The sequence below is a fragment of the Oncorhynchus mykiss genome, chromosome 30, assembly GCF_013265735.2.
Source record: "Oncorhynchus mykiss isolate Arlee chromosome 30, USDA_OmykA_1.1, whole genome shotgun sequence".
Lineage (NCBI taxonomy): Eukaryota > Metazoa > Chordata > Actinopteri > Salmoniformes > Salmonidae > Oncorhynchus > Oncorhynchus mykiss.
Genome location: NC_050570.1, coordinates 17,873,582 through 17,889,146, shown reverse-complemented (window position 1 = coordinate 17,889,146; position 15,565 = coordinate 17,873,582). Strand labels below are relative to the sequence as shown.

Sequence of the window (15,565 nt, the reverse complement as noted above, 5' to 3'; positions counted from 1 at the left end):
AATGATTACATTGTCAGGCTACTTTGACACTGACAAACTGAGAATGTGAGATCATTAAAAACGACCTCGCCTTGAATCCATCAATAGCCTAGGCCTAGGTGTGTGGAGACACATATCGTACAATATGAGGAAATTAAAGTTCTAAAAAGCTCCCAGTTTCCCTGACTCAACCAATGATGCACAGCTTACTCACCGGCGATGGCCAATGCTCTCGTGCCAAAAGCCTATCTCTCTCGTTTTAGTTTTAGTTTGTAAAAACAATTCCGTTCGCTTAATAGGCCTATTTGGAAGACAAATACGTTTTTTTGTTTAAGCAGGAGCCTGTGAGAGATAGGCTACAGACACGCTTGTCTTTCACACCACAGCACCTGCCACGAGTTGGTCTCTAGGATACAATGTTGTGCAAATCATAAACCCGGGCAGGCCCAACCTGAATCAATTCTTAAAATATCAGGTGCGGGATGAAAATATACATTTTCACAATAGGCAGAGTTTTTTTTAGGGGGCAGGACAATTACAGAGGAGGCAACTCAAATTAACTCTCACTTTTATTCAAATTTTTACATTGCAAACAGCGAAAATTACGTTTCAGGCCACGAGAGGTACCGGATCCTGGCAAATAGGATCTAAACAGTCCAAAACTGAGAGGTGCCGGATGCTGTTCTGGCAGGATCCGACTCAAATTAAGCACTTGCACAGACAGATTTTTCCCCTAGTTGACTGGGGGATTCAAACCAGAGAGCTTTTGGTTACTGGCCCAAGGCTCCTAATCACTAGGCTACCTGCCACCATCAAAAGTTTAAATATGTCACAAACAGTCCTTTTCAAACACTATGAGATTCGCAGTGACGTGGGGAGCAAGAAAATACTTTCCCACTGGCTAGAAACGCATTGCAGGTTTAAAAAATACTTTCCCACTGGCTAGAAACGCATTGCAGGTTTAAAAAATACTTTCCCACTGGCTAGAAACGCATTGCAGGTTTAAAAAAATACTTTCTCACTGGCTAGAAACGCATTGCAGGTTTAAAAAAATACTTTCCCACTGGCTAGAAACGCATTGCAGGTTTAAAAAAATACTTTCCCACTGGCTAGAAACGCATTGCAGGTTTAAAAAAATACTTTCTCACTGGCTAGAAACGCATTGCAGGTTTAAAAAAATACTTTCCCACTGACCAGAAACGCATTGCAGGTTTAAAAAAATACTTTCCCACTGGCTAGAAACGCATTGCAGGTTTAAAAAAATACTTTCTCACTGGCTAGAAACGCATTGCAGGTTTAAAAAAATACTTTCCCACTGGCTAGAAACGCATTGCAGGTTTAAAAAAATACTTTCCCACTGGCTAGAAACGCATTGCAGGTTTAAAAAAATACTTTCCCACTGGCTAGAAACGCATTGCAGGTTTAAAAAAATACTTTCCCACTGGCCAGAAACGCATTGCAAGTTAAAAAAAATACTTTCCCACTGGCTAGAAACGCATTGCAGGTTTAAAAAAATACTTTCCCACTGGCCAGAAACGCATTGCAAGTTAAAAAAAATACTTTCCCACTGGCTAGAAACGCATTGCAAGTTTAAAAAATACTTTCCCACTGGCCAGAAACGCATTGCAAGTTTTAAAAAAATACTTTCCCACTGGCTAGAAACGCATTGCAGGTTTAAAAAATACTTTCCCACTGGCCAGAAACGCATTGCAAGTTTAAAAAATACTTTCCCACTGGCTAGAAACGCATTGCAGGTTTAAAAAAATACTTTCCCACTGGCTAGAAATGCATTGCAAGTTTAAAAAATACTTTCCCACTGGCTAGAAACGCATTGCAGGTTTAAAAAAATACTTTCCCACTGGCTAGAAACGCATTGCAGGTTTAAAAAAATACTTTCTCACTGGCTAGAAACGCATTGCAGGTTTAAAAAAATACTTTCCCACTGGCTAGAAACGCATTGCAGGTTTAAAAAAATACTTTCCCACTGGCCAGAAACGCATTGCAAGTTAAAAAAATACTTTCCCACTGGCCAGAAACGCATTGCAAGTTAAAAAAATACTTTCCCACTGGCCAGAAATGCATTGCAGGTTTAAAAAAATACTTTCTCACTGGCTAGAAACGCATTGCAGGTTTAAAAAAATACTTTCTCACTGGCTAGAAACGCATTGCAGGTTTAAAAAAATACTTTCCCACTGGCTAGAAACGCATTGCAGGTTTAAAAAAATACTTTCCCACTGGCTAGAAACGCATTGCAGGTTTAAAAAAAATACTTTCCCACTGGCTAGAAACGCATTGCAGGTTTAAAAAAATACTTTCCCACTGGCTAGAAACGCATTGCAGGTTTAAAAAATACTTTCCCACTGGCTAGAAACGCATTGCAGGTTTAAAAAAATACTTTCCCACTGGCTAGAAACGCATTGCAGGTTTAAAAAAATACTTTCCCACTGGCTAGAAACGCATTGCAGGTTTAAAAAAATACTTTCCCACTGGCTAGAAACGCATTGCAGGTTTAAAAAAAAAACTTTCCCACTGGCTAGAAACGCATTGCAGGTTTAAAAAAATACTTTTCCACTGGCTAGAAACGCATTGCAGGTTTAAAAAAATACTTTCCCACTGGCTAGAAATGCATTGCAAGTTTAAAAAATACTTTCCCACTGGCTAGAAACGCATTGCAGGTTTAAAAAAATACTTTCCCACTGGCTAGAAACGCATTGCAGGTTTAAAAAAATACTTTCTCACTGGCTAGAAACGCATTGCAGGTTTAAAAAAATACTTTCCCACTGGCTAGAAACGCATTGCAGGTTTAAAAAAATACTTTCCCACTGGCCAGAAACGCATTGCAAGTTAAAAAAATACTTTCCCACTGGCCAGAAACGCATTGCAAGTTAAAAAAATACTTTCCCACTGGCCAGAAATGCATTGCAGGTTTAAAAAAATACTTTCTCACTGGCTAGAAACGCATTGCAGGTTTAAAAAAATACTTTCTCACTGGCTAGAAACGCATTGCAGGTTTAAAAAAATACTTTCCCACTGGCTAGAAACGCATTGCAGGTTTAAAAAAATACTTTCCCACTGGCTAGAAACGCATTGCAGGTTTAAAAAAAATACTTTCCCACTGGCTAGAAACGCATTGCAGGTTTAAAAAAATACTTTCCCACTGGCTAGAAACGCATTGCAGGTTTAAAAAATACTTTCCCACTGGCTAGAAACGCATTGCAGGTTTAAAAAAATACTTTCCCACTGGCTAGAAACGCATTGCAGGTTTAAAAAAATACTTTCCCACTGGCTAGAAACGCATTGCAGGTTTAAAAAAATACTTTCCCACTGGCTAGAAGCAAATTGCATTGCATTTTTTAGGACCTTCATCTTTTTAACCACAGATCATTGAAACGCTCTGTTTTCACATATGTAGATAATGGTATGATGGAGATAATGAATATCAGGTTGAGAAGTGGCGGAATTGCCCTTTAAGTGGCCTGGAGCCTAGCAAGCTCCTCTGTCTCCAGTGGTAGTGTGGGTGTGAGGACGGAGGGGGTGTAATGTAGTCTACATACAGAGGTGGTGCCTTGCCCATGGGGCCAAAACAACCAGGGGCCATTCTGTACCGAGTGCATTAACCCGCTTTAACAGCAAATAACTCACTGGAGCCCCATTGCTGCCTGGGGGAACCAATTACGAGTTTGTGTATGATTCTCCTGGGTATATTTAACCTGCTGTTTCACAGTCTGAGCTATATTAAATATCATAATACCCACATCAACTAATAAATCACACTGAAGGTATGCAAGCGGCCCGAATATGCAAGTGGAACATTGGAGCCTCTCATAATAATAGTATTCACTATTCCAAATATTATGACATGGTTGTGGCCTCTTGCCTGCCTCCAGGGATGTGTAAACATTAAATAAACACTCAGCGAGCCTAAGTCAGCCGAATTAAACACAGGGTTATGAGGGTATGAATGTTGACCATATGTATTCAAAGTTACTGATAAGAGCTTCATTATTTCTGCCAATAACACGCCGGCCAGGGTAAATTGAGATGCAATATGCATTTTTTTTTGTTGTTTTAATTTGACCCCTTTTTCTCCCCAATTTCGTGGTATCCAATTGTTTTAGTAGCTACTATCTACTATCTTCATCGCTGCAACTCCCGTACGGGCTCGGGAGAGACGAAGGTTGAAAGTCATGCGTCCTCCGATACACAACCCAACCAAGCCGCACTGCTTCTAAACACCACGCATCCAACCCGGAAGCCAGCCGCACCAATGTGTCGGAGGAAACACCGTGCACCTGGCAACCTTGGTTAGCGCACACTGCGCCCGGCCCGCCACAGGAGTCGCTGGTGCACGATGAGACAAGGACATCCCTACCGGCAAAGCCCTCCCTAACCCGGACGACGCTAGGCCAATTGTGCGTCGCCCCACGGACCTCCCGGTCGCGGCCGGTTACGACAGAGCATGGGCACGAACCCAGAGTCTCTGATGGCACAGCTGGCGCTGCAGTACAGCGCCCTTAACCACTGCGCCTCCCGGGAGGCCTTGCAATATGCATTTTTAATCTATGTACCATACAGAGTTAACTGACGTGGGATGTAAACTTAAAGGAACAGCAGATGACTTACTGAGGGATGTAATTCAAGGGAAGAGTAGAGGACTTACCACATGCTCCCAGAGAAGTCCCTCTCTCCAAAGGCACTATAAGATCCATCCTGGCGCTTATAGGTCAGTTGTCTCTGGTACCCTGGGAAGGTACAGGGGATCAGTGGGTGGAAGCTATCTAGACCAGGTGAATATCAGAGAACGTGTACACTGTGGATTTAGATCTAAGTGAATAGTAATGGATGGATTTTGTATAGTGATCTTCAATAGGGGCCACTTGAGATGTGATTCATAACTCGCAGGAAAATCTCAAGACAGGTCTCAAAGCCCTTGAACCATTGGTGGTTTACCTTGCAGCAGGTAGTCTGTGGCCTCGGCCTCCACCTCAGGGCTGAGCTGACTTGTCTTCTGCAGGTACTTGAGGACAAAGACATTGGGGGCAAAGTGGATCATGTTCTGCTCCCCACAGCCGAAGGGCAGCCGTAGCAGCTTGTCCAGGTTGTTGAGGGTGGGGCCCATCACGTCCCCTGAAATCACAAAGCACAGCGCAGAAACAGATCAGCAACACTGCCTCGCATAACGTTAGTTTTATTGAGTTACAATCTCTTTTTAAAAACAGAATTGGTCTTAAAATAAATTAGCTGCAGGATCAACAGGATTGCAATAGACTATGACCATATCATCAAATGTCATTTAGAGGGAAATTGGCAATGCTTACTATGATTAACCACAAGGACAAGGTACTGTATGTCAAAGTGAACAGGATGTTTTCAGAGTGCATGGGTGCAGACATTCAGATAATGAAAATTATTGAGCTATGAAAAGGAAGTGGAAGAGAAATGGATGAGAAATAAATGGTGTCCCTCCTCACCTATCATGGATGCAGTGGCAGTCTCAGAGCCAGGCACAACGTTGTGAGGAACGCCCAGTGTGAAGGCCTCGTTGTGGTTCTCATCAGAGTCCTCTTTCCTCCAGATCTTAAACTCACCCACCGAGCCCCAGCCCGTGGAGAAACCAATGTGACGCACCTGCCCAGGGAGGGGGCTGGACCACTGCAGGATCACCGACTCATTGGACGGCTGCAAGCCATGTCCGACCTATCAATGATTGATACGAGAGATTAGAGGTTTTTGACTAGAGTAAATGGGTGAAGTTGTCCCTAACCACTGATACAGGGTCAGATGTCTTTCATTGACCTAACGGTTACGATTAGGATCGGGAGTGGAGTATGTGATTTGAGATCTGTGGCTCAAGTGCTGGTTAGAGAAATAGACCCAGCACTTTGTTATTCTCATTTATAGTAGTTAAAACAATGTGCAGTGCTTAACATTTTACATACATACATACATACATTTCAACAAACATGAATGACATCACACTTGCTCAGACTCACGTTCCCACCGTATCCACACCCAATGTTGTTTCCAATGCTTGTAAGACTCTGCCTCATATGGCTTCACATTGTGTTGTGTTGTTTCTGTCTGTAGCCAGATTTTGTTCAATATTTCAATAATAAAGCATTTGATTCTTCCATGCATATTTTAAGTTGTCGATTGTTTTTTTCTATGTATTTTTTTTGTTTATTGTATAAAAAAATAATAAGTAAAATACAATATTACAAAAAAAATACAAAATGTGCCTTAGGTTTTGCAAGGTTCCAATAGAAGCCTGATACAATATAAATGTGGTCCTGAATTTCTTACTGATCAGAAGACTGATCTAATGAGAAAATGGTTGAAAAAGGTGTTCGCTCATGCTGTACAGAGGAAGTCCCTGTGACAAGTCCCTGTCAATAGTAAAATACTAGAACCCAATAAGATTCTACTTAAAAAGCTGTTTGGGTTGATTTTGCATGTACAAATCCGAGGCACACATAAAGTCCATTACCAAGAGTTGGCATGAGCAGTCTTCATCACATATTTCCAACATCCACTCCACATGCAAATTAACAGATTGCCCCCTGGGTATTGCTAAGCATTTTTTAATCACATTAAACCAAAGACCATGCAGAGATAAACATGGCTCATCAAACCAAAATGCAATCGGTCACTAGAAAAATACATTAATCTTATTGGGCCATACAGGGTTCTAGAGCAGGCTTTTAATTGCTCCCTTTGGTGAATGGTGCGAGGCTAATGCAGGGTTCAGGCCTGTGTGCCAGGCACCGCCATGCGGACGCCACGGATCACTGAGTGTCCTCGCTGACATCAGCCAGTTAAGCGTGACCTCACAGGCATGTCATTAAAAGTGGCGCCAGTCCTCTTGACTACACAGCCCCTGTGCCTGCCCAGTCTAATGCTCCCTGTTTAACTCTGTCACTACCCCAACTCATTACTATACTCTACCTCATGCTGACTGACTGACTGACTGAGTGGGGCTCTATGTTGAAGATGACACGGTGGATCTGTATAGGATTCATAAGAGGACACAAATCCCAGAACTCATTATGTAGAATGGATGCTCCAATATCAAATGAGAACTAGGTTTGACCATCACCCTACTCTCACCTGCACCCCACCACCATTCCAGCTGACCCAGAAGCTTCGGAACTCATCCCAGGAGAGGATGCCCGGAGTGGGGGCGCTGACCACTGGCTCGCCCATCTTGCCCAGGGAGATCCAGGAGCCAGTGTTCTGTCTGCCCCCCAGCACAATCTCCAGCATCTCAGCACTGTCGTGGGGGCTTGGTGAAAGGGCAAAGTGGGCGTCGTTGTGGGTCTTCACTGCCACCTCAAAGTGGGTCATCTTGGCCGGCTTCTTCACGTACTGGTACTCATACTTGTTGGGTGTAGAGATGTGGATCCGCTCTGAAAATGGAAATGTCAGATTTACATTCAATTGTGGCCCAGTGAGGAAAATAAATCAGACTGTATAGAGGCAGATTGGTGTTGGGTAACAGTCAAAATGTATTTGCTCTGAGACCTGTGTTGTACTATAGTACAACATATAAGTCTATACTGACCGTTGGGGCAGAAGAAGACACTGTAGGTGTAATGTCTGGGCAGGCCCTCTGGCTGTAGGAGGGAGAAAGAGAGAAACATGTTAGAGCTGACATCACTCTACTAATGACAGCACAAGGTACAGCGAGCATCTGCTCCCCATCTCAGCTCTCTTCCCAGGCAGTCTCTCTCCCATTTCTCATACCTCCACCAGGACACTCCTCCGGACATAGTCAAGGCCAATGGGGCTCCTTCGATCCTCTAGGTCATCTGTGTTTTTGCTTGTTTTCGTTGACTGGAGTCCATCTGAGCAGCAGTCCGGTTCACTATATGCAATGGCCCGTGCTATGGCAGGAAAAACAGAAATACACTTCACCTCACCAAATATCAGCATTGTTGTTTTTTTGCTTGTAATTTCCCACTAAGCAGGACTTAGAATGCTATTTCAAGAAAATGTTTTTTAAAGTACATATAAAACCACCAAACACACCTTACATCTGTCAACAACACAATCCCACATTACACAACAACACAAAACATGTTTGTCAAAGAACATGTAGTTCCCTTTGCAGAGAAGCACATTGGAGTCGTGGCTGTGAGCCAATGTGTTCTCTTTGTGTGTGTCTAGTGAGAGGGAACGACTAGGGGCCAGAGCCGCGGGGGGCCCATTTATTGCCAGTGACCTGAAAACTCATCAACATGCCACTGAGTATCAGTGCAAGGCCCTGGCTGCTCCCCTGCTGGTGGCCTGCTTTGTTCCCAGATGTACTTTTGAGGGGACTGTTTGTATCGCTGGATGACCAGATCACATACGCATCAGGTCTTTCAGCAGCATGGAACGTCTTAGACATACAGTACAGACTTTAAAGGCCTCATGGACTTTGGGACGGCTGGATAGGAGAGGCAAAAGGCAGGTGTTACTCCTACACCATGGAACAACAGGGCAGTGTACCATACCAACCTGCAATATCCTAGAAATCAAATCCAAAACATCAAGAGCTATTAGCAAGACGCCTAAAACATCAGCAAACTTTGAGGATTTCAGGAACTTGAATAACTATGAGAGAACTTGGAACTCTTCCCAGGGGGTTCCCCAGTAATTGACTAGCTGGAATAACCTGTAATGTTGGCAGCACCCAGCTCAGTGAAGGACAACACTATGGATGTGGGTGTGGCTTCTCCAGGAGCCACACACTTCTTCCTGGTGAGGTGATGCTTCCCGGGGTGGCCCACAAACTTGATGCCTTTGGGAACGGTCACTTTGACATGGACCTGAGGAAGTCCGAGAGAGAGAGAGGGAGAGAGAGAGAGAGAGAGAGAGAGAGAGAGAGAGAGAGAGAGAGAGAGAGAGAGAGAGAGAGAGAGAGAGAGAGCGAGAGAGACATGAAGATCCTGCGTTAACACAACAGAGGTGGAGTTTTTCTGACAGGACATGATTGCATCATATCTGCTCTACGCTCCGTTCTTTCATGCAGTGTGACCTCCTCAAAGCTCTTAAAGGATTTTGGGGAATTTTCTAATCACATTGCACATTTTCCATGCAGACTGACTCATTGCTCTCAGGCTCCCTGAAGGATTAAGTTCCAGTCATTGTCCAAATTTCGCAGAGGACCCGGTAATGCTGTCAGATCGTTTCACTGTTCTTTATCCACATGCCACAAGTCGTAAATAACTTTCCAGGAAATATAAGAATCACATGTTCAGGCGGACATCAAAGCGAGGGCTCCATTGGCCCACATAATCACCTAACATGACATTACAGAGCAGCACGCACAGCACTTTAACAGGCTCATCTGCCAATACCATGATGGAGGATGGACACACTTATGGTCATATTAGGACTGGATTGCTCTGCTCCAAGCGTAAATAATTATATTTGATGGTCATGGTTTAGATCCGCCCCTTTCCTCAGCCCCTCACCTCTGCGCAGCTAGACAAGTAGTTGTAAACGGTCAGCGGTACTTTGGTCTGCTCCCCCTGTATCACACTGTAGGGGAGGGTGAAGTCTACGAAGAAGGGCTTGAAGGTACGAAGCTCCACCCTCTTGGAAAGGCCCAGCCCCTTCTCCTCTGACAAGCCAATGGCCTCCGTCACCCAGGTGGTAATGGAGTCTGGAACGTCCAATCGCAACTCAGCTTCCCCAGTGACATCACTGTTAAAACAGATTTTTGGGAAAAACTGAAACACAGACGATATTGCAAGATTCCAACAAAGCAATTTTCTCTAAGCATGATCCCATAGCAAACAGTGCTTCTGACCAATGTTTGGAACAAGAACATTATGACACTAATGGGATTGATCTAATACCGTATGTGTCTTATTAGGACAACAGCTGTCACTAAGTAATGTTCTGCCCATAGCAATACATAGGTTTAAAAACAGGCAGTTAGGTGTTCGGTATAGATAGGTGAGATCATTGTTACTCATACTGACGTTGGTTTTGGCCAGCTTTCACAGAGCATAATAAACGTTCTCGGAAATTACTAATGCCCTTCTTTTTGATGAAAGTCACCCAAAAACTACTTTGATACACTCAATAAGGGAAATCAAAGCGTTGGATTGAATAGGAAATTAGGCAGAACACAACTCTGCCCAAAGGAATCAAGCATATGGAAACATATGGCCAGTTAATTTATATTGGCTGGAAATGAATGGAAGGAGCTGTTGAGAAAGCCGGTGCGTGTTCCAACCCTGCTTAAATGAGCCACATTCACACCCACTGGGAGAAAATACTGGACAGTCAACGAGTGGTGAAATATCCCCTCTCAAATATGTACTCCCTTACCCCTCCTTCCCCACCCACTCCTCCATCTTCCAAGTTTACAGATCTGGAACGCCACCAAATCCCCACAATCTGATGCAGCTGAGACCATCCCCACCCACTCACTCAAACACACACGCGCGCACACACACACACAGATGATGTAGCTATTCCAGTACCTGACATTGACGCAGTGCCACACCCACGTCTCCGGGAAGAATGTCCGTCTGCGCTTCTCTGCTCTGCAACCAAAACACAACACAACCTGACATCAATAAAGGCCTTTCATTATGGACCTGGATGCAATAACCCGGAATTGGAAAATGGATTGTCTCTAAACCCTTGCTGACCTGTGTTAAGGCACACCGTGTGTATAATGTTTATCTGGAGGATTAAAGATATAGGCCCAGTTTCTACTTCAGATACTAGTGGGGCACAGTGGTTAGCTCCAGGGGGCAGAAACATGGCCCTGTGCCTGTAGCTACCTGGGCATGGTGCGAGAGTTCATGGCTGCCACCAGCGTGGATGTGTGAGGCTGGAAGGCGGGAACGGCCTCGTCCGTGTACATCCCTCCACTCTGTCTGTGGTTCAGGCTCACCATGTCAGTCATCACCACCAGGCCAGTCTCCTGTTACACAGACACACATTGTAAAAGCGATCTACACTGAAGATCTTATGCCACGTCAGGTGATTGATTGGTGACGGAGTATTGCCCTTACCGTGAAGGCGAAGCGGGCATCTTTAGTGATGTCCCAGTGCCATGGGAACACTGAAGAACGCCTCCGTCGGCTAGACGACAGCCCCGGCCACCAGAAGTGCCCGTCGTCTTTAGGGACTCCGAAGGCATCGGACACGTCAAAGTCTGCCAGTTCTTTAAACACCTACAGAACAGTGGACATGGATGGCTTCAATTCATTTCCTGTCTGAATATAGATTAGTTGAACTATAGATTAGATATAAGGTAAGATGGAGGGAAACAGACCTTGTCTGGACTGAGCTGGAAGTCTGGCTTGAGGAGATAGAGGCTCTTGTCCACGGTGGCGACACAAACGCAGGAGCCCTTCTCACCACTGACACGCAGACTGATATGGTCACCTGGCATCGACTCATTGGTGGACAGAGAGACAGACACCTACAGAAAATAGGCGATACAAAAAAAATATACAGATCACATTTTAATGTCACATGCACAAGTACAGTGAAATGCCTTGTTTGATTGGAGACATCATCCACAGAGACTTTCAACTGAACTGTGAGTGCTCCTGTGAGAACCATAGCTGAAGCCGTGATGTGATGTCTTTATGGTCAGGAGTCAACAGTTAAATGCAGGGCATGAAGACAGAGAATGACAGCCCTAAACTGTCACACGCCAAACCGGTTTTCACACACTAGCCCAAATTAGCCCTGGTAATGTGTTCCACTGGTCTCCAAATCCAACCCTTCATCATCCTGCCTGTCATGACCCCACTCATTGCCACACGCACGCATGCACACACACACACACGTGTAACGGATGTGAAATGGCTAGCTAGTTAGCGGTGGTGCGGGCTAATAGCATTTCAATCGCTGACATCACTCGCTTTGAGACCATGAAGTAGTGGTTCCCCTTGCTCTGCAAGGGTCGCGGCTTTTGTGGAGCGATGGGTAACGATACTTCGAGGGTGACTGTTGTTGATGTGTGCAGCGGGTCCCTGGGTCGAGCCCGGCGAGGGGACGGACTAAAGTTATACTGTTACACACACACAGTCTCTGTCTCATCATGTCCATGCAGGTAGCCACACACACACCTCCCCCTACCTCACTGATTGCATACCAGGTTGCAGTAAAAACTCCAGGGAAGGACTTAACACACCCCACCTAATGCAGCCAGCAAGTAGGGAGCTCATGGGCCAACACAGCTGGTTGTTTACAGGGACTCACTGGCACTGGGGATCCCACTGTAGTATAGAATGGGACTTCAGTCAACTATGGTACTCAAGTCAACTGGAAACCGCACAAAAATAGTGGGCAACGTCTATGTCATCCCAAACTGAACGTGGTCTGGTTGCCTGTGTGTTTCTGTTTAGCCAAGTCCTTTGTTGCCTGGCAGGAGTTGGGGTTAGGCAGACTGGCAACCATGATAGACCTACCTATCATTCTCACAGAGAATGGGAGGACTGGGTGTACAGGGAGGACTGTGTGTACAGGCAGGACTGTGTGTACAGGGAGGACTGTGTGTACAGGGAGGACTGTGTGTACAGGCAGGACTGTGTGTACAGACAGGACTGTGTGTACAGGGAGAACTGTGTGTAGAGCGAGGACAGTGTGTACAGGCAGGACTGTGTGTACAGGGAGGACTATGTGTACAGGGAGGACTATGTGTACAGGGTGGACTATGTACAGGCAGGACTGTGTGTACAGGCAGGACTGTGTGTACAGGCAGGGCTGTGTGTACAGGCAGGACTGTGTGTACAGGCATGACAGTGTGTACAGGGAGGACTGTGTGTACAGGCAGGACTGTGTGTACAGGCAGGACTGTGTGTACAGGTAGGACTATGTACAGGCAGGACTGTGTGTACAGGCAGGACTGTGTGTACAGGGAGGACTATGTACAGGCAGGACTGTTTGTACAGGCAGGACAGTGTGTACAGGGAGGACTGTGTATAGGGAGGACTGTGTGTACAGGCAGGACTGTGTGTACAGGCAGGACTGTGTGTACAGGCAGGACTGTGTGTACAGGGAGGTCTGTGTGTACAGGGAGGACTGTGTGTAGAGCGAGGACAGTGTGTACAGGCAGGACTGTGTGTACAGGGAGGACTATGTGTACAGGGAGGACTATGTGTACAGGGTGGACTATGTACAGGCAGGACTGTGTGTACAGGCAGGACTGTGTGTACAGGCAGGGCTGTGTGTACAGGCAGGACTGTGTGTACAGGCATGACAGTGTGTACAGGGAGGACTGTGTGTACAGGCAGGACTGTGTGTACAGGCAGGACTGTGTGTACAGGCAGGACTATGTACAGGCAGGACTGTGTGTACAGGCAGGACTGTGTGTACAGGGAGGACTATGTACAGGCAGGACTGTTTGTACAGGCAGGACAGTGTGTACAGGGAGGACTGTGTACAGGGAGGACTGTGTGTACAGGCAGGACTGTGTGTACAGGCAGGACTGTGTGTACAGGCAGGACTGTGTGTACAGGGAGGTCTGTGTGTACAGGGAGGACTGTGTGTACAGGGAGGAGGACTATGTACAGGCAGGACTGTGTGTACAGGGAGGACTGTGTGTACAGGGAGGACTATGTACAGGGAGGACTGTGTGTACAGGGAGGACTATGTACAGTGCACAGTGAGGGATGCAAGGACTCAGAGAGAGATGGAGGTATTGTTAGGGTACCTGGTTCTCAAAGCTGGGCTGTACAGGGATCTGTAGACTGTCAGTGACGCCCTCTCCATTCTCCCTCACGTAGTAGACCAGGAGGCGGCTGAGCGGCGCCATGGCGTGGGTCACGGGGAAATGCAGCACCGACATACAGCTGTCTGTCTCGTCCTGTGGGGAGGAGGCCGCCGGATCTGGAGGGGCGTGGGAAGAGAAAGAGGGGAAGAAGAGGAAGAGAAGAGACTGAGGGGGGATTCAGAGCCATATATCTACAGAGTTTGACAAACTATCCTCTATGTATTCTTAGCAGAATGTATTGGAACATTTGGTACAAACATTGTGTCAATTAGTCAAAATACTCCGCTCTTCATTATGGAACAAAATACACTTCTCATCTGGGACTCTAGTACTGACCAGAGCCACTGGGCTGCTGGGTTGTGTGGACGTTCTTGTCGAAGGTGACCGCTGCCCTCTTGCTTCTTTGGGCTGTAGCGTTGGACTGCTGCTGGCCAGACTGGATGATGTTCCCTCTGGAGGCAATCTCATAGTGGAGGGTAAAGTTACAGGAACAGGTGGACTTCAGAGTGACCTCAGCTTCCTCACCGATCTAAACACAACATTCAGAATAAACCTTTACAATATGGGCATCATAATGATTATAATAGTATAAGTAGTACTCTGTTATTACTCTTAACATACAATCCATATATGATATGTGCCCCATGTTTCAATGGTGGTGTTGGAGCCCTGATTATGTGAAATGATAGTAAAGTGGAGTAAAGTGGAGTAAAGTAATGATAGTAAAGTGGAGTAAAGTAGATAGTAACGTAATGATAGTAAAGTAGATAGTAAAGTAATGATAGTAAAGTGGAGTAAAGTGGATAGTAAAGTAATGATAGTAAAGTGGAGTAAAGTGGATAGTAAAGTAATGATAGTAAAGTGGAGTAAAGTGGATAGTAACGTAATGATAGTAAAGTGGAGTAAAGTGGATAGTAACGTAATGATAGTAAAGTGGAGTAAAGTGGATAGTAAAGTAATGCTAGTAAAGTAGATAGTAACGTAATGATAGTAGAGCGGAGTAAAGTGGATAGCAAAGTAATGATAGTAAAGTGGAGTAAAGTAGATAGTAAAGTAATGATAGTAGAGTGGAGTAAAGTGAATAGTACAGTAACGATAGTAGAGTGGAGTAAAGTGGATAGTACAGTAACGATAGTAGAGTGGACTAAAGTGGATAGTAAAGTAATGATAGTAAAGTGGAGTAAAGTAGATAGTAAAGTAATGATAGTAAAGTGGAGTAAAGTAGATAGTAAAGTAATGATAGTAAAGTGGAGTAAAGTGGATAGTAAAGTAATGATAGTAAAGTGGAGTAAAGTAGATAGTAAAGTAATGATAGTAAAGTGGAGTAAAGTAGATAGTAAAGTAATGATAGTAAAGTGGATAGTAAAGTAATGATAGTAAAGTGGAGTAAAGTAGATAGTAAAGTAATGATAGTAAAGTGGAGTAAAGTAGATAGTAAAGTAATGATAGTAAAGTGGAGTAAAGTGGATAGTAAAGTAATGATAGTAAAGTGGAGTAAAGTAGATAGTAAAGTAATGATAGTAAAGTGGATAGTAAAGTAATGATAGTAAAGTGGAGTAAAGTGGATAGTAAAGTAATGATAGTAACGTGGAGTAAAGTGGATAGTAAAGTAATGCTAGTAAAGTAGATAGTAACGTAATGATAGCAGAGTGGATTCAAGTGGATAGTACAGTAATGATAGTAGAGTGGAGTAAAGTGTATAGTAAAGCAATGATAGTAAAGTGGAGTAAAGTGGATAGTAAAGTAATGATAGTAGAGTGGAGTAACGTGGATAGTAAAGTAATGATAGTAGAGTGGAGTAAAGTGGATAGTAAAGTAATGATAGTAGAGTGGAGTAAAGTGGATAGTAAAGTA

General features: G+C 44.7%; 1 protein-coding gene across 1 annotated transcript in view; it reads right to left on the bottom strand.

Annotated features, from left to right (window-relative positions):
* The window catches only part of LOC110522753 (C3 and PZP-like alpha-2-macroglobulin domain-containing protein 8), a 65,010-nt gene that overhangs the window by 29,972 nt on the left and 19,473 nt on the right, over positions 1 to 15,565 (bottom strand). The window contains exons 14-27 of the mRNA XM_036969132.1: positions 14,048 to 14,240; positions 13,652 to 13,827; positions 11,261 to 11,410; positions 10,998 to 11,159; positions 10,764 to 10,906; positions 10,458 to 10,520; positions 9,438 to 9,669; positions 8,636 to 8,789; positions 7,723 to 7,862; positions 7,541 to 7,592; positions 7,087 to 7,385; positions 5,451 to 5,676; positions 4,930 to 5,106; positions 4,640 to 4,721 (exon numbers count right to left, since the gene is read on the bottom strand). Of these exons, the coding sequence (XP_036825027.1) occupies positions 4,640 to 4,721; positions 4,930 to 5,106; positions 5,451 to 5,676; positions 7,087 to 7,385; positions 7,541 to 7,592; positions 7,723 to 7,862; positions 8,636 to 8,789; positions 9,438 to 9,669; positions 10,458 to 10,520; positions 10,764 to 10,906; positions 10,998 to 11,159; positions 11,261 to 11,410; positions 13,652 to 13,827; positions 14,048 to 14,240 (2,249 nt within the window). The remainder of the gene's footprint in view (positions 1 to 4,639; positions 4,722 to 4,929; positions 5,107 to 5,450; positions 5,677 to 7,086; positions 7,386 to 7,540; positions 7,593 to 7,722; positions 7,863 to 8,635; positions 8,790 to 9,437; positions 9,670 to 10,457; positions 10,521 to 10,763; positions 10,907 to 10,997; positions 11,160 to 11,260; positions 11,411 to 13,651; positions 13,828 to 14,047; positions 14,241 to 15,565) is intronic.